General features: G+C 39.0%; 2 protein-coding genes and 1 pseudogene across 2 annotated transcripts; 2 read left to right on the top strand and 1 right to left on the bottom strand.

The window, feature by feature from the left end:
- Window positions 1-3,026: 3,026 nt before the first annotated feature.
- On the bottom strand, window positions 3,027-5,467 carry LOC139712735 (uncharacterized). The gene is made up of 2 exons (XM_071624531.1): window positions 5,281-5,467; window positions 3,027-3,564 (listed from the first exon to the last, which is right to left on the bottom strand). The coding sequence occupies exons 1-2, from the start codon at window positions 5,465-5,467 to the stop codon at window positions 3,197-3,199; spliced, it is 555 nt and encodes a 184-aa protein (XP_071480632.1). The 3' UTR covers window positions 3,027-3,196.
- A 7,018-nt stretch (window positions 5,468-12,485) lies between these two features.
- LOC139712727 (leukocyte elastase inhibitor-like) lies at window positions 12,486-13,885 on the top strand. Its single transcript, XM_071624525.1, has one exon. The coding sequence runs from the start codon at window positions 12,492-12,494 to the stop codon at window positions 13,668-13,670; it is 1,179 nt and encodes a 392-aa protein (XP_071480626.1). The 5' UTR covers window positions 12,486-12,491; the 3' UTR covers window positions 13,671-13,885.
- A 6,850-nt stretch (window positions 13,886-20,735) lies between these two features.
- Window positions 20,736-21,771, top strand: LOC139712734 (serpin B8 pseudogene; annotated as a pseudogene).
- The last annotated feature ends 1,698 nt before the right edge of the window (window positions 21,772-23,469 follow it).

Here is a 23,469-nt window from a genome sequence, read left to right as displayed (position 1 = left end):
ATTTCTAGGATGGGCAAGTCAACTTTGGAAATCAACCGCACTCTTGAATCCATGAAAATAACATTCATATCTAAAGTTAAACATATACCAATCGACATATAGCTATATAAATTTGGCTGCCAAATGTTATTACACTTTTAGGGTGGAAGAGAGCCATTATCAGGCCATTATACACTGTACACATAGAGTATAACCTGCCAAACATGACTAGTCAAATACAGGATCTGTCTAGACAAACATCCCTTCCATCAAATTAATTGGTGCATAGGCATTCTTATTCATAGGCAACTGTGGGGTAAATTTGTTAGTGAGTAATTGACCAAATTGCATGCATGGAACTATTGATTGTTCTAAATGCTGTCTGTCCAATAATTTACATTAAAAAAAAACTGCAATGAGTTCTCTATTTGCTTCAACCATTCAGAGTAGAGCTCATACTACATCAAGGAGATACCTCCTTGGACCATACCACAGAGTACCAGTACACAATACATGTATGTACTTAACTGTCATGCAATACAAGTGTAGAGACAAGCAATATCCTACAGAAACAGTCAGTTGAACCTGATTTCACAGATTTAGGTCAATGCTAAATCTGTTTGTGAGTATTGTACTTTTCTCTGCAAACTTATATAGTTGAATATATTCCATTCTCCTTATTTCATTTTCTCATAAACATGGGAAATTGTTACCAACATTATGATCACTTGTCACTACCACCAACACAGCAGAATTTCTTACTCAACCAATACAGGTGTATGTATATGATTTCTGGCAGTCCCTGTAGCATCAAAGCAAACATGGCATCATGCCATCAATACATTTTGAGCATGGCACCAGTAACTTCTTGATCAAAATCAGGGATGCCAAGTTCAAACAATTTTTATGAGTGAGATTTTCATGACTCTGCATCTTGGCGCGCAAATGTGTGCGCGAGCGAGGGTGTGGGGAGGGTTTTTTCCCCCTGTGGCCTCCCACAGTAGGGAGCTTTTTCAATTTTTAGCTCTTAATGGTGTGATCAGGTGCATACTTAAGTGACTATTTTTTACTTATTTCGAAAGACAAAACGGAAATATACCTTCAATTTCAACTATCACTTTAATCATTTAAGCTATGCTCCTTATTATAGGCCCAAGTTGAAGACTTTGCCCGATGAGTGAGAAAAATGGGTGCCATGCGTGAGATCGTGCGACGGACCCTAAATGCTTGAGTCTCACGCAGAATGCGTGAGACTTGGTAGCTCTGCAAAATTGATGACTCATGAACAACATAAAAAACCACCAAAACAAGTTTTGATTGGGCGAATTGATATACATGCACATGTATCTGAAGTAATTATGCACATGAATACGAACAAGTTTGATGTAACTGAAGGGTAAGTAAGTCTCCCACTTTAATAGCGATCCAGTTGAAATTTCTATTGAGTTGCCAAGCTGACCTTGGCTGAACTGTGGCAACCACTACACATTGTCTTACCCCACAACATTGCATGTTTCCAGTATGAGGTGAGTATCCCAGTGGTATAACCACAAGACCTTTCTTTCTCATCCCTGCAACTCCGTCTGGCGGGTTATTATGCATTTTTTTGGACATTTACTAATTAACCAGAAGACTACTGTTAAAGGGGAATTCCAATAGACTCATATAATTTCATATTAAGTAGTACATAGACGGATACCATAGTGCCGTGTTCACAGGGGCAGATCCAGGAATTCCGTAAAGGGGGGGGGGGGGCACAAAATAATATTTCTTGTGCTCCTTCCGGGTTTCACCTCATTTTTTTCTTTTAACTGTAAAAGTGGTTTCTTTTGCGTACAGAAACTTTCGCGGTTTCCATCGGTGCCAACTTTTTTGCGTGTGTTTAAATTCGCGGTCGGTAATGATAGCGTTGTAACAAGCGACGAGTTCAAAACATTTTTGCATGATGTTAAGTTCGCGGTTCAACCTCAAAGCGCGAAAATAAAACCACCGCAAAAGAAACGACTTTTACAGTATTTCTTTTGTTTAAACAACAAATATAGAGGGGGAGCACACCCGGTGCGCCCCCCTTTGGATCTGCTACTGGTTCAGATTTGTGGAATTTGTCGTGGTGCTGGAGCAGATAAACTAATACAGCTGTACTCTGGAAAACCCAAAACATTATACACTAAACAAGGATGATGAAATAGGAGGCTCACACATTGCAGTAATGTAGTAATGTTATTCCATTACAGTACCACTTGCTTAACAGGTTCACCTGTGTACAACCTATGCATGGTTATTCTTTTGTTCTGTTTCCTTGGGCACCTAGTAATATAGTCGTATGTGAAGCTGCTGTGTCATCATCCTTGTTCATTGTGATTTGTTATGAATTTTGAAAACATTCTTATGCCTCACCCTAATCACATATAAATTCTGAAACTCTGCACCCAGTATAACCAATTTAAAGATGTCTAGATGCAAAAGTTAACAAACCATCTGGGGGCCTCTTAGAAAATGAGAGTCCCTGTACAGCAGATAAATAGGATCAACTTTGCAGACAAAGTTGAAGTATTTTGGTTCAGGGAACGGATTGACACAAATTCCTGCTACACACTACAGTCATTGCTCTTTGTCTAAATGTACCCATCTATGTAGATCCTACAGAGCTTTCTCTGTCTACTAGGTGATGACAGCGACCAAGAAATTCTTTGTGAAAAGACACCTAGTCTGATCCTTACATCGTGTTCATCATCACCTAACTTATGGGATTTTCAAACTTTAATTGTATTTTTATGCTGAAAAGATTTTCATGAACACATAAACTGATGTATTCAGCTACAGCTTATTTTTGTTTTTTTCATATCAAAACAAAAAATGGGATTTAAAAAAAAATCCTTGAATCATGATCATTTAACTTAGAGTGTGTGGATCAAGCTTCATCGTAACTGGCAGGGTTTTACACAATCTGCTTTGCACAGTAAGTGACTACTTTGGCAGCTTCTGGGTCAGCAATGAGTCATTCGCTTCACAGAGGATTTTATTGTAAAAAGTTTGTGTGACTGAAATCTCATGAGCAAAACTGTCTTAGATCAACTCTGGCAGATAAAAACTGAGGTGCCTGGAATGTAACTTTGTCTCGCATATTGTATCTGATGAGGTATTTTGACACTAGGATCTATGAATCAAAGGTTCATGATATATTATTCCAAAAATAAGAACCAAAGAATGCTAATCATCAGCTTCCTGATGGTTCCTTCCCTTTGTCCTGTTCTGCCTCCTTCCTGCAGTTCTCTGACTCTGCCGTCTCCTCAGCAGCTACTTCTGTTACCGACTGCAAAAAGTCCCTTTTCACCAGCTCCTGGAGTTCTTCGGCAGACAGGGCCTGCTCGGGGAACATTTTTCTCTTCAAAGCACTCACTTGGGTGTCACTTCTGGAATCAAAGTCGCCGTCCTCATAGTCATACGCAGCGTTGGAGGAAACGAGATGCCTGGCGGAGTCATGGCGGGCCTCATCTAGGGTACGCAGCATATCTCTGGAAGTGAGTCTTTGGTTTGAGCCCTGACCAGGGCTAGGCTTCCCTTTTAGCCTCTTGAGTTTGGCCTCTGTGAGAGTGAGCGTGGAATTAAGAGAGAAAACAGGATGGGAGGGGGGCGGAGGGGGAGGGAACGAGTGTTTAGATGGGGAAATAGGAAACAAGTAATGGCATTAATGTAAGTACTGGTATGTCTTCTTTTCTTTTCTTTTTTCTTTTAGTTTTGCATTGCACACCTTGCAAAGTATACAAGACAGAAGTTTTGGTATAGAAAAGGAACAGAATCTTATTTTTCTATCCAGATTTTTTTTGTTTTTTGTTTTTTTTGCTGCCATAATCATCAATCTGGTAGTGAAGATAAAACTGTATGATTTGGACATGCATCTAGTGTAATTCCATCATTTCACAGCAAGCCAGTCTGGCCATTACTGAAAGACACTATATTTGCACGTAGTCAACAAGACACTAATCATCTTATGCAGATCTTTCTAATTAGCTTTAGATAAAGCTGCAGTACTATTTCCTATTCGGGTGAAGAGGATAAAAATTAATTTTCAGGAGCCAAGAGATGATTCTGCACACTCTTTGGTTTGATGAGGACTTGTTATGAACATTTACTTGTGTCAAAGCCACACATCTACTTCACGATTTGACACTATCATCTTGATCATAATGGAGGCAAAAGTCCTAATCCTGTTGCAACATGCTTAAATTTAATTCATATCAAACACAGTTTTGTTTTTTTGTTTTTGTTTTTTTGGGGGAGCGGAGTAATGAACGGTTGAACTATGCCTTTCATCCATACAGAACAGTAAATTGACAGTATTGCTTGAATCCAGGCTGCCAGTTCAATATAAAAAAGGAAAATACAGGGTTTCTCACTTTTTGATACATTTACACAAGTACACATCTCACATTTTAACATGTTGTATTTGTATAAATCACGGTATAAATTTACAGACTATAAAATTTAGTACATGTAATAGTAACAGTAATAGTAACAATAGATGACAGAGCTCAGACAGAGGTGCTAATTATGCGGCACACTCGTGAAATAGGCCCCACCACAGCATGTCCATACTACATACTACGGCGGATCGCCTGTTTATACTCGTGAATTCAGCCCCACCGTGTGGCGTTCATCGGTAGATAAGCACGGCGGTGGGGTTTTCTTCCACAGTATATAATAATTTACTCGTGAATGCGGCCCCACGTGGCCCACCAAACGGCGTTTACGCGAGATTGATAAACAGCGATGGGGCCGATTTCCACAGCATAAAATAGCATCTTTCGTCCTCCCTTTCTTCCGTTTTTTTCTTTAGTCTTTAACTTTTTATTCTCGGAAGGACTCCCTAATGTCCCTCGACTAATTCAAGGGCCAATTTAACCATAAATACAAACCTACCTAACCCTACCAAGGAGGTACTAGCCTAGTACCTCCTTGACCCTACTAAACCCTAACCCCTAACCTAACCTTGCTTGCTGACGCACGGCACGGGTGCACACGCACTGCGGTGGGGCCGATTTCATGAAGACTGTATCATACAAGCTGTAACATCATTTAACATACCTCTAAAGTCCGACATTTATGAAGTTTCATTCAAAAAACAACAAAGACAGCAATCTGAACTGGTATCATTGCATTGTACAGAGACGTCAGAGTAACAAATTTGGGCAATTGCCAGCATAGCAAGACTGGACTCGTTGGCAAGCTGAAAACACACAGAACTCCACACATGGGACTGAGTTAAAACCCGGAACCCTTCTTAGCTAATCGAACACTTGCCAAGGGAAGCCAAGTAGCCATCAGCGCGCCAAGACTCATTCTCTTGATTGGTAGTATTTGGTGTTTGTCTGTTCCCATTCAAAGGGTCGAATAACTCCGGAGTGAAATTATCTTCGAAAAAAAGGCTATCACTCTCCGATAATTTTTCACTAACGTTTCCGAACGCAGCATTGTTTTGATCCTCCATCTTAAACAGCGCACTCTGTAGTTGTAGGCAGTGCCGTATATTTAATATTTAATATACGGCACTGGTTGTAGGTACAGACAACTTACGGAACTTTACAGATGTGAGTATAATTCACTTCTGTGGTATAATTATGCAGTTGGCGATTGGGGCCACAAGATGGACAGGAGCACACGCAGTATCGTGTGCTTCTAGTCGTGTCCTTGGCTTGATATAAAGTTATCAATTTTGGATGCTGAAACTAATAAAAAAATTTGAATGATTTAGTGATTACTGAATCTTAAACTCTAATTTTCTGCAATCCAAGAAAGAAGCAGCAATTGTGCAAAAAAATCAATTAAAGGTGGCAATTAGACTATAATATTACTCACGTTTCACCAGGGATGTGTCTTTCTCATCCCCATGATTTAACATGAAATGTAAACATCCTACAAAAATAAAAATAAAAAATAAAAAAGAAGTTGAGCATTACATTGATTAAATGTCGGTAGATCATCAATTATTGTTGAGCGAATGTCGTACCTTCGGAGCCACAATTTCCGCGGAGCTGGACATTATTGTTAGCGGAGCAGTAGGCCTACAGGCAGAAAGAGCAAAAGCCGCAACTTGTCTATATCGGAGCAATTAATGTCGGGGTGTGTGTATGTGGGGGGGGGGGGGGGGGGGGGGGGGGGGGAAGGGTTATTGTAGTGTTACTCCAACGCCACCGGGAAGGTGCCAATCATGGCCGGCGGAACCGGGGCGTCGCTCATCATCCCCCCCCCCTACTTTTCTGCACAATACATAGGAATACATAGGGTGTAACCCCTTGGTCCCCACCCCATCGGCCACCCCAACTTTTTTTTTTTTCCCCGGAAGTGGCACCAGAACATTTTTTTTTTTCCCGCTTGTCAGCTGAAGAAACCCGAAAATGGAATCAGAAAGTTGTGGTGATTTTTTTTTTTCTTGCCAGCTTAAGAAACCCGGAAGAGGCACTAGAAATAGTACCCCCTCCACTTTTCAAAACGTGGTGCCCAATATCTTGCGAAAAAAGTGATCCGTTACACTTACCTATATCCTGTTTGAAATATAGTATCTCGTGCAAGAAAAACGGTTATACGGATCGATTTCTATAGAGTATTTTTTATTATCTATTTATCTATTTAAAAAAGTATAGGGCCTACAGAGATGAATTTGTTTTTCGACAGATTTGAAAACAGAATAAAAATAAGTAGGCAATAGTAGTGGGGAGGATTTTCTTTGGATACACAGGGACGTCGATTGTACCAATAAAATATGGAGGGGGTTCCCCTCAAAGAGAGATCCTTTGATATGGGGAAAATCATTCAAATAGATTAAAACATGTAAATACCACATGGCAAATCGTAAACAAAATGTTGCATCTTGTAGTTTTGTAGGTCTAAATCTAATTGTGCAAACTATTATACCATAAGACCTATAGCATGACCACATAATTTCTAATGATCCAGCTGAACAATTGAGTATGATTTCGAAACGTTTTATAATCTCTATGAGACTAAATGTTTGAAAATGGCATGCAATCTTAGAATACATCATCAGAATTGATAATGGTCCAGTCCATTGTCGGCCATGTGGTAGGCTGTAGGCCTATACCTTGAGGTCGGAATTCCATTAGAGATCCAAGAAGAAGAGACCATGAGGTTTCTTTATTATGGTTTCTAATGGCTTCTGTTGGAGTTCAAGGGACCAACAACAATATAATGAGTAATAGACATTATAATGGTCTATTAGACACCACTTCAAACGTTCCCAATGGACCAAAAATCAACCACCAGGACCAACAGAAAGTATCGGAACAGACTCCACCAAAATCTATATCAGGGCAGATTATCCATCAAAGAAGCCAACAGGACCAACAGTACTGAAAATCACAATCCACTTTTATGGAAACTATATAATTTGAGTATAGTGCAGACTCCTTTGGAGTCTGTTTCACTGAAAATTCGACTGTCTCCCGGCGTGCCCAAAGGGTCCAGCTGTACTAGGCCCGTCCCTGTTCAATATTTTAAGCCTACATCTGGGCCCCATTTCATTAAAAAAAAAGTTGATATGATAGCAACTCTTGCTAAAGTGGCAATTGTCATGCAGTAACAACAAAAATCCAGCTTTCCGATTGGTTGTTACTATTGGAAGTTGCTATTCCAGCAAAAGTTGTTATCCTAACATCTGACAGTGAGAACTTTTTGCATTTTGATGTTGTTAATGCTGCAATTTGATGCTTGTTTTTGCGTGTTTTATCGATTTGAAACAGTCCCACTGGTTTAAGTAAAGTGGCAGTATTTTGATGTATTGATCAATTTGCCTATAATCATGTTATCATTTAAATAAATTTCTTGTATGATTTTTTTTCAATGAATATCATGAAAGCTGTCTGTTAAGCAATCAAACAGAATAATCATGAAAATGAGATTGTAGGATGATTTTGCATTTTCAGACCTGAAATTCAGCGATGTGGAGCCAACGTTTGGTGGAATACTTAGAATGTTTTTTTTCACCAATAAATAAATAAGATGATTAGGGAAGTGTTTGATTTTCAGGGAAGTGTTGATAGCTAAATCTAGGAGTTTAGCTCTTATTCCGCGTGTGCATCACCACTGTGCATGTATAGGATAATGTACAAGATCGAATGAGGTAGAGGGGGATGGTGTGGGAGAGGATTACCCCTCTCGCTCTACGGAGCTATTGCGTTTTTAGAATTGAAATAATGCGATCTGAAGCACACTATGATGCGGAAAATTCGGAAATTGTCATTCCCCAAAGTGTACTAAGTTTGTAGAGGGGACCAAGCAATACCTCTCTCATAGTCAAGGGAGCTTTTTCATTTTTAGAACTGAGATTCAACGATCTGGCGCACACTTTTGTTGGAATATCTAGAAATGAGACAAAGTAGGACTGTGGGACGGGATACGAAAGCCCTGTTTCCCCTCATTCATGAGGGAGATTTTGTATTTTATGACTGCAGTTAAACGTTCTGGTGTACAAATTTTGTGGCATATTTGGAACTGTCTACAGAGTATGTTCAAAGTGTAGCCATAGTTTACTAGTATGCATGGGGGGGGGGGAGAGAAGGGAGAAGGATTGGGAGAGTGCTATCACGACCCTTCCCTTATACGAGGGAGCTTTTGCCTTTGTAAAGTTGAAAATGAGATATCTCGTATACGCATATTTGATGGAATATTTGGGGAAATTGTCAAAAATTGTACTAAATCTGAATAGAGGGAACTGAGCGAGGAAAGGGTTGATTGAAAAGGAGATATTTCCCTAGTACATGAGGGAACTTTTGATTTTTTTTTTTAATTGAAGTGATTTCGGTTTTGTACACTATTCAGATTTTTTGGTCAATCTGAAAAGTGTACTAAGGCTATTGAAAGGGCACAGAGGGGAGGGGTTTTGGGATGGAGTATCCCCCTCCCAAACAAGAGAGATTTTGCTATTTTAGAATTGAAATTCAACGATCTGGTGAACACTTTGATTGATATATTGAAAAATTATAATCTTGATAAAAGTTTGATCGGGAGAGCAGCTTCATGCACATGCATACAGTATACACGCAATTTTTCATTTTTTTTTTACCTTCTTCCAAATCCCCCGTCCAAATCCTGATGTCTGAATTTCAAACTCAATGTACCTTGAAATGGAACTTTTGCCTGATGAAAGCTAATAGCTACAATAACTTCACTTTTAAACATATGTGTATTATACATTTTTCATACATGGCTTTTAAAAGCGGATTCTATGAGAGCAGAGTATACATGAATATCTCGAATAAGGACAGAATTAGTGAGTGAAGCATTGTTTTTGTTTTTTTTTTTTTTGTCGTGTTGTTTTTTGCCACCACCAGGAAAGACAACATCATTGGGGATACATCCTTGGGTGAAACAGGTCTACGCAGGCTGCTGAGCCGATTGTGGTAACTTATGATATGGACACGGGGAAGGCAGGAATGGAATCCAAACTTTGAATATAAATAAATGTGCAATGAAAAAAGAGATTCTGAAATATGGCCATTCCGTGCACAATATGTTAAATCTATACCGATATGGGATAGATGATTGAAAGTGGAAAAAAAAAGGTCGACATGAAAGAAATACACACAATATAATCAGAATTAGTAAGGGAAACTTTGAATGAAAATGACATTTATATCACAGGGGGGAAAAGGACACGTGAAAACGTGTTTAGGCCCTACTTGTTTATCGTTGAATTTGAACGTAATTCAACGTGTGAAGTTGTGTACCTATGAAATTGCAAATTCGTACTTGGGACGGAATTGAACGTCTATCTAGCTGCCGTGAAATTGAATGGCAACTTCAATGCCCAATTTGAGCCTTTAAGTTGAATGAACTTCCCTTTAAATATAATGAAATAGAACCTAAAAGGAATGACATGAAACGAATAGGGTGCTCACAGAATGAAAATGAACGATGGTATCAGATCAGTGACCAAAAATCGGTTGAATTTGAACGCTTTTTTCATTAATTCGAATGCAAATCTGATGAAATTGGGCGGGAAAACCTATATCAAATAAGCAGATAGATATATAGCCGATATTTGGTTAGTGTTAAAGATTTATCTTCAGATTGCTAAGAAAGACGTCGGTATCGATCCCCAATAATGGAAAGCACAACCTGTGGAATTCTTGTGTGCATCCAAAGAAAACTTATGGGAAATCGACAGGGGCATCGCTTGAGCGTCGCTGGGGTTTTACAGACCGCTCGACTTCAAAAATCGTTGGGCGCGGCGATGCCTGAAGGCCGCCTCACACTATACGTGTACCAGTATGAGATTTTTCAAGCGATAGCTTGCGATGCGACACTGAGCGATATCGCACCCCGTTGTCTTCTGAACAGGTGCTGGGCCATGCGGCATCGTACAGCACACCACACAACACGCAATGTTCTGCACACCTCTTCCGGGTACGCTGTACTACACTGTAGTATACACTTACTAAAAGCGAGTTCGTGTTGAGTTGCTAACGAGTGTTTCGGCACGCCAAGATTTCATCAAGACTGAGAAACGAAAGGCATGTCATCTTGACTCTCTGGTGCATCAGTCCATTTTATCAGCTAAAAACTTTCGGCAGCGATAGACGTTTACTACTGATCACTGCGCTACGTAGGCTCCGTATCTTTCACAAAAGATAAACAAACTGGCCGACGCGACGTAGCTAGACAGGTAAGCACCACCACACACCCACAAGCCTAACCGCACCGGCGACTGCAATAGCATTCTAGGTGGTTTCCGGTTTAGCACGCGACAGCTCCTACGAACCCGACACGCACAACTGGTTGGTTAGATTGAACACAAGATCGAGAGAATTTACAGACCCAGTTCCTTGTACCAGTTCATGTATCGATTGAATTAACGATACTTTTGTGAATGAGCCTCACCATGTTTTGTAAAGCATGAATGGAGTTTCTACACTAAAGCTAAGGCCTATATAATTCCCTACTACGAACACGGTTACGGTTTACACTGACCGCACTAGCGACCCATATACGCTCCGGGGTTAGGTTTCCACGAGTGTGCTCGACGGGATTTACTGAATAGCCTTGGGATTAGAATACTACATTATGTATGTAAAGTGTAGCAGGGTTGCTTACGGTCCATTGCGGAAGTGTTTAAAGGAATCGTATAGTTTTGGTTCAAGATTCAAGTCATTTATTATCATGCACTAAGGCATAAAAATCTTCTCAACAGTCTCCATGTCAAAATTCCACATGTAAAGGAAAATAAAATATATGTATACATAACTGAAAGACAAGTAACATAACACTAAACAAAGTACATCAAGTAAGCATATTCTAATAATCAGAATATTGCACTTGGTCCCTGCACATGTACGTGTGCAGCAGGTTTCTAACTCTTTTTGGTGAGATAATGAGAAACCTCTTATGAAATATGAAAGAGCATGTAATTCGACTATGAGGAAATTCAACGTTTATTTGATGAAAATTGGTTTTGAAATGGCTGAGATATCCAAAAAAGAGCGATTCTGACAAAGTGTGGGACCCACACTTTATTACTATCGCTTTGTTTTACTTTGTTTTTGGATGTTTCAGTTATTCTAAACCTGATTTTCATCAAATAAACTTTGAATTCCTCTTAAAATGGTATGCTCAGTATTATATCATATTAGTGTTTTCTTGGTATCTCGCAAAAAGTTGAAAGCCCAATTTTCATCTCCACCAATAGTGTACCCCCTGTACTCAGGAGCTAGAATGTTAAAGTTTAACATTCTAGCTCCTGAGTACAGGGGCGCTCTATTGTACAGTAACTGTTGTACTGTGGTCCAAACGCGAAGACTGGTCAAAATTAGCTGGTAGTACTTACGTGTTTTGGCTGTACAGTAATTCGCATCCTCCATGCTTTTCTGCAGATCTGAAGAAGTGCTCTGTGGGACTGAAATAAGCCAATGCACAAGGTGTGTGCAACCTTTACATATACCCCACAATACACCAGTATTCCTAGGTGGTTCATTTCACTCATTTTGGAGTGACCTCAGGGATCACTCGAAGATTTTGGAGTGATCCCTGAGGTCACTCTAAAACGAGTGAAAATGAACATTTTCACTCAAAATTCACTCCAATTTCACTCTAAATTCACTCTTTTTTTTTTATTCACTCCTTCAAGAGTGAATATTTTCACTTGATTTTTTTTTTTTTTTTTTGTAGAGAATATCTTTCAAGTTGCAGTTGGCTGGATAGAAGTGATTGGAACTTCATTAATTAAAACATCCTCACCATAGACTAAAATTGTAAATCAACTTTGAGAAGTAAATCTAATTTCTGCTCTACATTATAAGGATTATGAGCACAGTTGTGTTCATATCATTACTAAATATTGCAGAAAAATTCCTTCAACCTTACTTAAAACCAGTCCCATCAGTTGCAAGATTCTCAGTGAATACTATCATGCAGTGGGGCCAATTGGATAAAACAGTTCTTTCTGCCTTAACTAACAAATTTGTTCCAATCTTTGTAACTTATATTGTAGGTTTTGCATCATGGCCCTTTCTAAACAGCCACCAACCAGGCATGCAGAGCAGCTAGCTGTTGCAAACAACACTTTTGGGATGCAACTTTTCCAAACCCTGAAGGGGGAAAAACAGAACAAGAACCTGTTTTTCTCTCCCTTCAGCATCTCAGTTGCTTTGGCTATGACCTACATTGGAGCTCGAGAAGATACAGCATTACAAATGTCCAGTGTGCTTCAGTTCAGCAAATTTAGCGACAACAAAGTTCATCAAGCCTTCAAGGAACTAACAACACATCTCTTCACTCAGAATCCTGGTTACACACTAAAGACTGCCAACAAGCTGTATGGAAAAGCAGCTTATCCATTCACTGAAGAGTTCCTGCAAATTGCTGCAGAGTTTTATGATTCCATGGTAGAAGCTGTGCCAGATTTTGGGTCTCCTGCAGCAAGGAAGAGCATTAATGATTGGGTCTCTGAACAGACCAATGGAAAGATTAAAGACCTCATTGCACCTGGAGTGCTTGGACCACTGACAAGACTTGTCTTAGTGAATGCCATCTACTTCAAGGGGAACTGGGCATCTCAGTTTGATGGAAACAAAACTAAAGCAGATGTTTTCAAAGTTCTTGATGACCGTCAGAAAGTACCTGTCAATCTCATGTTTCAGTCTGGTAAATTTCCGGTTATTGTAGATGACCCTAATGACTGCATTGTCTTAGAAATGCCATACAAGGGTCAAGATTTGAATATGCTGGTCATTTTGCCAAACAAGGACGATGGCCTTCCAAAGCTCGAAGAGAAACTGTCTGCTGAAGTACTTCAGGGTTGGAATAAGAACTTACGAAAGAAGCTTGCCAAAGTCTGGATGCCAAAGTTTAAACTGGAAGATGCGTTCAGTCTAAATCAAGTCCTTGTCAAGATGGGAATGAAGGATGCCTTTGATGAAAACAGAGCTAATTTTTCAGGCATTTCAGGAAAACAAGACCTCTTTATCTCTGAAGTTGTCCACAAGGCTTTTGTGGATGTGAATGAAAAGGGAAGTGAAGCAGCAGCAGCAACAGCTGTTGTTATGAAAATGCGTTGTGCCATGCCACGTGAACCAGAGAAGCCAATTATCTTTCGGGCTGACCATCCATTCCTGTTCATGATTTGTCACTGTGAGAGCCAAACGATCTTATTCCTTGGGCGAGTCATGGACACTACTTAAATAGTCTGAGGTCTTGTTTCTCTAAAACAATAAACCAGTTCTACTTCTACATATGAGCAGAAAAAAAAAAAGTTGTTTATACCAACAGGCATGTTGATTTTTAAGTTCACTGGGGTAAGAATCTGTGATGTAATGATTATTCATGTAATCCTTATAAATGCTGCTTGTTAGCACATCAACCTGACAGCAAAAGTTGTATTCAGCCATATCAATAGAAGGAGATTGTTAATACATTCAATGCAAAATAATAAAATGGATGCTTCCCAAATGTTGCTAGACAGATCATTCTGGTCATCTGGTCTACACAAGTTCGTTCCTTGTTTGAAAAGGATCTATGAATTCCATTTGTTACATAAAGCTTATAATGCATAATGTTGCTCTGAAAACAAGAAGTCCCCCTAACTTAGAAAAAAGAAAAGTCATTCGGACTAATGTGTTCATGAGCTAACTCCATATTGGCTTATGTCCCTTGCGCCACAGGGATATGTGCATGTTGTACCTGTGAAGAATGAAGTTTTCCACATAGGGTTCTGCAATATTATTTGCAAAATTATGAGGCAGATGATGTAGTTGCCACAGTAAAGAAGCAGAAATGTGTCTCTTCACCATTTCATTTCAGACATATGTATTGAGCCTTTGGTTAAAAAGACCTTACTTATTTTCATTATATATGTTTATCAGTCCTGGTGCCTTTGAAAACAAATAATAAAATTCATGAGAATGAGTCATACCACTATAGAAGATTCTTTAAGGCCTGTACCAGCACAGGATATGATACATTCCTGTAACAGGGTATAAAGGTTTTTATTTCACTGCTAGAAAGACAAATTGGAGAAAGAGAAAGAGAAAGTGGTACGTGTACGTACATACATGTATATGAATACCGGTAGCTTTTATAAATGATTGTCTGAATTATTGTTTTTCAATTTCGTGGTGAGTCCATGGAATACGCTATGGTAGGTTACGGTTTCTATTTCATTTTCACATTAAGATAGCATATATTGTGTTTATATTATGCATATTGGACTTACAATCTATACAGAAATACATATACATACATGTCATCACCTACTTATACATACTTACCAACTTGTTATAATGTTCAAGAAGAGTGATGACATGTAATAGATATTCATTTTGCATGCCTTAATAAGTAGCAAAGTTCACTATGATATAAGTAAACTGTATTTTCACGTAAAGGTGTATGAATGATAATTTATGTTTGGGCAAATGTGTGCTGCAATATATGCATAACCTTCATTTGAGATGTTTACTTCTGATGATAGTATTCATACATCAACCTTTATACTTATAGAAAAGTTTTAACCTCGTTAGAAACATCAGTTAACTGTAACTATCGATAAGTAAGGTACATTTATACGTATCACATCAGCAGATCAAAACACAACGTCATTCGTACACGTCTATTAAATGCAGATTATATCACACATTTGAAACGTAAAGGATTTTCTTTTACATTCTCATATATTTCGGTCAATCCACAGTCTTTGCTTATGACTTATTACATGTATATACATGTATATACAGGTATAGATGTATACCGTAATCACGCGGAAATCATTATATACGTGATAGGGGAATCAATAGCCGACTAAGGCATTGATCCACATATACAGTACATTACTTTGTATACCACCTTGAAGTTATGAGCTTCACTCTTACTCCTTTTGTCAGGTTATTGTCATCGCTATTACCGTTGATTGCTCTGAAACTTCTGTTTTATTTACTCATAGTTATTATGTTTTGTAGTAAAAATGCACCTGGCATTATTGTCTTGCCTTGTGTTTACTCTTTCTCCATATTATTACACCATTCCTCAAATAGAGCTGTGTAGTTTCGTTTAGTGCTCATGAAATTATCTCAGAGGGTTTCGTGTACTTCGTTTATATTTACAGTATATGAGGATCGGAGAATTTCAGATACATTGTACTCAATTACATGTACATACACATTGTATGTCGTAACCCTAACCAGGCCGGGCTTTTTGGCCTGTTCTGTTGCCAGGGGAGGGTTGATTCAACCCCCCCCCCCCCCCCCCCCCCCCCCCCCGCTCGAGATCTTGGACGTTGATCGCGAAAATTGGCTCATACATTATCTGTTGCGTAATCTACCGAAGTATAAAAGAAAAAAATGAATTTTTCATTTCGTATATCTTATATTAATAAAGCTAATGGCATCCTAATTTTTAGTGACATTATTCCTTGTAGCATTCCTAACAATGTACTAGTACTTGAAAAAAAAAATCTGGTATCAAAATTAAGTTCTTATGTACTCTATTTTATGGATTTTTAATATATTTCTTTGTTTTCCGACCTTTTTTTTTCATTTTTTCCACAAAATTTATTACAGAACCTCTTTTAAGCATAATTATGCTAAAATTAATTGATTTCAGCCGTTGAAAGTGAAAATAATCATATCTTTTTGAATAAGATGAGAAAACTATTTGCATAGACTTTGTATACAAAATCACCTTTTAGCCATTTTGGGTCTGACAAGCATGTATAAGAGGTCGTGCAGCGTCGTGATGGTACGTCCAATTTTCGCGAAAATGGTGTCATAAGATGTGCGAGACTTGAAAGTATTTAAAAAAAAAATCACGCGGCAGAATAGTCGCGGAAAATGTCGAGGGGAGAGTGATTCAACCCCCCCCCCCCCGGCCCTTTTATGGTAAAAACATTGAATTTGCCAAGATACAGTATATGAATAGATTGCCTACTTTTTAGTACTATGACTTGGACAGTAGGCATAATTGAGTACTTCTCGTCATCAAACTTGGGAAGTTGATGCACGGTTGAGGGAATAGTCCATTCAATCATGGTGAGAATCGCGGAAGGTCAGAGGTCATCGGTCAAGGTCAAATTTGATTTTTTTTTTCTTGTGATAATATGTGCAACACTTGCACTGTATAGGACATTCTTGGAACATGTCTTCAAACTTTGCACAATAAAGCCATTCCATGGTAACTGATTTTACTTCGGCTGCGCATATACATTGTAGCTTTCATGAACCTTCAGTGTATGGTGGAATGAGTTTGGTTATAGAAGCATACCGGAAGTCGTAAATAGCGCATAATGTGCGCAGTTGGTTCGTGATCATTTCTAAGTGGCTTGGGGGTTGGGCTTTAGTCGTGTTTGTTGACCTGCATGTGTCGTACATGTATAACCGACGATGTTCTGCACTGCTTATTAGTAGATATCTAACTGCTTCCTTGAAGGCACTATATGCAATGCAATTGTTGTAATTTCGTGATACACTCGTGCCAAAATGGACATCTACATGTAAATACGTGTCATGTTTTATAACAAAATTTTTCTACTATATTTCTTCAGATATCTTAGAATTGCCCAGAAAAAAAGAACCCCAAACAAATCTCTAAACTGATATGCTATCTACTATGTTCATGTTAGTGCATTGCAGAGAAACGTGTCAGTTATGCTCAGTTTATGTACATTATATAGATGATGACTGGCGGGGGAGGGAACATACCGAATGTTCCACCCGAAGGGTTTGAAATGCCATTGAGGGAGGTTATAAGTCCCGAGACGAAGTCGAGGGACTTATAGCCTCCCGAAATAGCATTTCAAACCCTGAGGGTGGAACGTTTGGTACATGTTCCCGACAACAAAAGTCATCATCTGTTATATTATATGGGTTAGTCAAATACGTCAACGTTAACCACCAGATCGTAGAGATTCAGTGTACTTACGCGTAGCTAGCGTAGCCCCGCGCCCGACCAGACGCCGTAAGTGCGCTACACGGCGACTTGACTGTAGTTACAGTGTACGATCTTTGCAACCACCAGCATGAGCACAACGCACTCGATAGCTTGCTCGCGCAGAGCCAAATTCACTGTGCGCGCGTGGGTGGCCGGTCCTAACTAGGCCTTCTGTCATTTGTTACGTGAAAATGCTCCCATGGGAGAACATTACCAAGAATGGTCGCCCATGGGCGAACATAACGAATGTACCTCCATCACGTGACTCTGTTTAGCTAATCACTAACCGGTATTTGACTAACCCATTTAATATAATACACTGTAGTTACACATCAGTCTGGGGCAAGGTGCGTTCCATTGTCTGTTGTTCATCATAATTACGATTGTAGTACTTTACCAGTGATTTACAAAATGTCATTGACAGAATCTTGCATGGTTCAGAATGTTTCTCCTTTTTTTTTGTCTTCTTTTTCTTCTTTTTATGGCCGTATGAATACTATATCCAAGAACATGTACGCAAACTGAATGAAATTAGAAAAGTTATTATGAAGTACGTGTATTCAGATTTTCTTTTGACCACATAATATAAGTGATGATCAAGGTATTATGAATCGAACAATACAAGCCAGCATGCGTACCTGTATGTGATGCATTGCTCCGGTAAGATCCACTCATGTGTGATCACTGCCCCATACAGTAATATTTGACCTGTTAAACTTGTTCTTATGGTTTCAACACGCGTTGATATTCCCGTGGGTTTGTGGTTGTACAATTATTGTCGAAGTTTTGTTGTTCGTCTTTCTCGTCATGCAATGTTTGAAATGTTATACCAATTGAATGCATCATACGAATCAAAATATCGAAAAGAGTAAGATATTTTGGTGTGGAAAAGAATAAGAACAAAGAATATTTGACCTTTCACATAATTTTCAAAAGTCAAAGAGTAGTGAATATAAACTCTCAAACTATAGTGTTATGTCTATTTGTGTGGTTTTTTGTCGAGCCCACCGGAGGTGTGGGGAGATTAAGAGATCGCCTGCGGCGTCTGTCCGTCCGTCGTCCGTCCGTCGTCTGTCCGTAACGCTACAAAAACTTCAATAACTCTTTACTCTGGGCTTCAATTGCAATCAAACTTCGAGGGAAGAGGGGTCATACAAAGTTTCACATTTTACCATATATGAAGGTCACCTCAAGGTCAAAGCTCACAGGCAGGGGTCAACGAACTCTAAGAGCCCAATGTTAAGTTTTTATGGCGCGTTTCTATTATGGGTCATAACTTTTGATCCATAACTCCATTTGTGACTAAACGTGGATGTTAGATGTCCCTTGGGGAGTGATGATCACCACAAGGTCCAAGGTCACAAGCAGGGGTCAACGAACTTTAAGGGCCCTATGTTATGTTTTTATGGCGCGTTTCTATTAAGGGTCAAAACTTTTGATCCTTAACTCCATTTGTGACTAAACTTGGATGGTAGATGTCCTTTGGGGAGTGGATAATCACCACAAGGTCAAAGGTCACAAGCAGGGGTCAACAAACTTTTAGAGCCCAATGTTAAGTTTTTATGGCGCATTTCTATTATTGGACATAACTTTTGATCCAAAACTCCATTTGTGACCAAACTTGGATGGTAGATGTCCCTTAGGGAGTGGATGATCACCACAAGGTCAAAGGTCACAAGCAGGAGTCAACGAACTTTTAGAGCCTAATGATAATGTTAATTTTTATGGCGTGTTTCTATTATGGGTCATAACTTGTGATCCATAACTCCATTTGCGACTAAACTTGGATGGTAGATGTCCCTTGGGGAGTGGATAATCACCACAAGGTCAAAGGTCACAAGCAGGAGTCTACGAACTTTTAGAGCCCAATGTTAAGTTTTTATGGCGCGTTTCTATTATGGGTCATAACTTTTGATCCATAGGTCCGTTTGTGACCAAACTTGGATGGTAGATGTCCCTTGGGGAGTGGATGATCACCACAAGGTCAAAGGTCACAGGCAGGGGTCAACGAACTTTAAGGGCCCAATGTTAAGTTTTTATGGCACGTTTCATTTTTGCCATAAATTTTTACCCTTTTTTATCTCTTTTTATCTGTTATATCTCTTTTTTTTAATCTGTTATATCCCATTCGCGGACAATTTCTTGTACGCGAATGGGCGAGACACATAATGGCGCTTGCCTTGTTTTTCATTGAAGTCGTCCTTTAGTACACTTGTACTTATGCACTTGTACTAAATTATGTTTCGATTGTATTCTTGAGACATTAAAAGTTGACTGGTATGCCCCAGGACTGGATAAACTTGTACATGCAGTTTTCTCTTCAGGATTTAATTCCATTATCATGAAGACTTTTTCATGTTCTTACAACAACGAAAGATTGGATGATGTACGCACAGAACGATCAATGAAAAAAAAAAGCTTGACAATACCCTTGAGAACCTGTCCTAAGTGTGCCAACAATATCGTGTACCATTGAGGAAAATACATTCCCATGTTAAAGTTAATTGATTTCAAGGAACACAGCACATTCAGTTTAGACTGAAATTTCATCACCCCATGTATACAATAAACGTTCTTGTGCCCATAACACATTATTATCATGCGCCCGTTTATGATAATCCGAAGTCACGGGACAAAACTACAATTTGTAAAACAACAGCAACAACAACAACATATACACACTAGTAAAATAACTTTAAGAAATACACTTAAAAATGAGAATGATATAACCTTTCCAATGAACAACATTGCATTTAGACCGGGGGTATGCACATCTATGTACATTTACTTAGAACAACAACAAAAACAACGAAACAACCCATGATAGTCCGCAGCAGGCCGAATTGAGCTACATTGTAGTTTGCAATACAGTATGGATACTGCATCCATTTTTTTTTTCATCAGAAGAGGTGACACGATAACGTATTTTTACATGAATTTTATTTTGTCGCACTTAAAAATACTTCGCCATCAATATAGGAGCAATGATTTATCATAATTTCCTTTGTATAGGGCCTAATATTGTTCTGTTTTGGTGTCTCAAGGGATCATTTTCACCATTGTGCATCTTTCATCACTATCCTTTATCCGTTTTAACATAATTATGAACAAAACAAACGAGGAAAGAATACGACACGACTGACGTAAGGATCGAATGGGCGCGATCGACTTTTTTTTTTAATGACCATAAATAGCTACTCGTCAAACGATCCTGAGACAATTGTGAACGCATATTCGCTCAAATTTTATCTCTGTAAGTGTAAACTGACATGAAATACATTTTGTATCCTTCCCTTTTCTAACTGCAGATTTTTTTAACCTCGTTCGCCATGGCATCGTCGACGCGCCCGACCATACCTACAGCCCAGCTGGCCAGGGCCAACAATGGATTCGCGCTAGACATGTACCAACAGATATCAGGTGAACGGAAGGGACGAAATCTCTTCTTTTCTCCTTTGAGTATCTCAACCGCCTTGGCAATGACTTACGCTGGAGCTGGCGGTGATACAGCGACACAAATGTCAAACGTGCTGAAACACTGCCGCAGCATTTTATAAGTCCACCATAGAAGCGGTTGCCGACTTCGGCTTACCTGAGGTAGCCCATACTATCAACTACTGGGTCTCTGAACAGACAGAAGGAAAGATAGCGAACTTGATCTCACCGGGAGTACTGAATTCCCTCACACGCATGGTGCTGGTGAATGCAATATACTTCAAAGGACCATGGGCATCGCCATTCAAATCTTACCAAACTAATCAGTCGGTCTTCAGGGTCCTGGATGAAAGGAAAACGGTACCAGTGCAATTCATGCACCAGTCCGATGATTTTAAACTAGCAGAGGACAACGCCCTGGACTGCATGGTGTTGGAGTTGCCTTACGAAGGCAATGATTTCAGCATGTTGATTGCTCTGCCGAACAAGGATGATGGTCTCGCGCATCTTGAAGCCAACCTTTCTGCTGACACACTCAAACGATGGAATGATAATCTCAAAGAGAGACTGGTCAATATCTGGCTGCCAAAAGTCCGAGTGGAAGATGAATTCAATCTCAACAGGGTCCTCAGTGACATGGGAATGACAGACGCGTTTGACCATAACAAGGCCAACTTTGAGGGCATCTCGGGTAATCGTGATCTGTATATCTCTGATGTGGTCCACAAGGCCTTTGTCGAGATCAATGAAGAGGGCAGTGAGGCTGCCGCTGCAACTGCAGTTATAATGGCATTTGGCGGTTGTATGTTTCTCGACGCCCCGAAGCCCGTTAACTTCCGGGTTGATCATCCTTTCCTTTTCATGATTTGGCATCGCCCTACACAGAGCACTTTGTTCATAGGTAGGGTCATGGACACCTCAGTAAATTAAACATCATGTAAGCGAACTTGTCGATGCACTCCGTCTGTGATGAAGTTATCAAAGACGAGTAAATTTTGTACTAAATCGTGTCAGACCTTTCATGCTTATCAAAAATAGCGCTTTAGGTATATTAGGCCTGATACATAATACTCAAAGATATGCAAAGTCTCATACTGGTCATTTGGTTTTTTTTAAAGCTCGCTTTGATTAAGTACATGTAGCTTATAATCATAACAGAGAAGTGAAAACCACCTTCCTGATCATACAATGCATTGTATAGGATGATTACATGATTATATGGTCACATCCATAGTGTATTAGTGTGGAGGGAGTGTCTAAACAGCATATAGGCCTGCAGGTCACGGAATCTTCTGTTATTACTCTTGTATTGTCATGATATCTAATTTTAAGTAGTGGTCGATCTTGCTGGTGGGCTTATTTTAGTTATCAAAGATGTGTCGGTTACGGATATCGATATGGTTATACATGTACGTATTATTTTTGAAATATGCTTTCTGTGATCATAATTAAGAACCTCCCAAAGAGACAAGATATATAATAATGTATGTATGTGTATAAATCGTGGTCTTAGTCGTGAGGCCACCGTTATTATCTTATCAGTTTGTATGGGATTGTATCGGATCTTGAGGTCAATCCTGAATCGTGGCAATCGCGTTAATCGTAGAATTTTTTTGGACGGTTCAAAAATTATCTACGATTAACACAATTGATTTTTGATCGTGATATTCGCCTTAGTCTGTCTGGGATCGGTTCAAAACGCAGCAACTTCATCTAATCATGATTCTTTATCGTGTTGATAGGGATCGACTTTTTCACTTTCCTTCCGCTTATTATTATTTTTTTTTTGCACATTTTCCCTCATTTTACTCGAAGATTATAGTATATTTTGTATTCAACGAGGTGGTAGCCTGCATCTTTAGATTATTATTTCTAAACAGCAAATTATATGACTGTGTAGACATTTCATTAGCATTATGTGCAAGGTATTGTGATTAATTTGTTTATAAGTTCATGAAAATGAAGTTGTATTATAGATTGTTATATATTTTCATACATTATGTTAATGATATTTTCATACATTATGTTAATGATATTATCATTAATAGCTTATTATTACCATTGTACAGACACCCAGAACAGGAATAATTCCCCGTTATCAAAATGGGGTAGCTTTTCTTTTTAACGAAAACAAAAATTGAACAAAAATGGAATAACTATTATGCCTGCATGTATTGATTAACGTCTGTATAAAAATGAGAATGATTTTCTGAAACGTGCATGGGTGAGCACACATCAAAGACAAATGGTTACTTTTTAAAAGTATACTAGACTATATTTTTGGGGTGTGAAGTAGGCCTATTTTGTTTCTTGTGTCTTGTAAAGAATGATTAAGCGTTGTTGTTTCATCATCCATCGTTGACCCTTCGCATCTATAATTGTGACACTTAACATACATGTGTGTGTGTGTGTGTGTGTGTGCGTGTGTGTGTGTGTGTGGTTGGTTGAGCACAATTTTAGAGGAAAATTGCTATGGTCAACTCATTAACTGCAAAATCCATTTAGTTTATAGGATTGTTATCTTATAATGCAACCAACATCTAACAGCAATGTCGAGTGAGCATAAGAAGGAGTAGTCGTGTCTTTGTTGAGATAGCACGAACACTTTAAAGATGGAGCAAGAAATGC

This window comes from Diadema antillarum, unplaced genomic scaffold (assembly GCF_040938485.1).
Source record: "Diadema antillarum isolate AM-2024a unplaced genomic scaffold, OU_Dant_1.0 seq00001849_RagTag, whole genome shotgun sequence".
Lineage (NCBI taxonomy): Eukaryota > Metazoa > Echinodermata > Echinoidea > Diadematoida > Diadematidae > Diadema > Diadema antillarum.
Note: the sequence above shows the minus strand (reverse complement) of the source record. Positions and strands in the feature narration are given on the sequence as shown.

Excerpts from the sequence above, each read along its gene's own strand:
- LOC139712727 (XM_071624525.1), top strand. The coding sequence starts at position 12,492 with ATGGCCCTTTCTAAACAGCCACCAACCAGGCATGCAGAGCAGCTAGCT.
- LOC139712735 (XM_071624531.1), bottom strand. The coding sequence starts at position 5,467 with ATGGAGGATCAAAACAATGCTGCGTTCGGAAACGTTAGTGAAAAATTA. Across the intron at positions 3,565-5,280 it reads TGGCTACTTGGCTTCCCTTG|AGGCCAAACTCAAGAGGCTA; the intron begins GCAAGTGTTCGA and ends TCACTCTCACAG.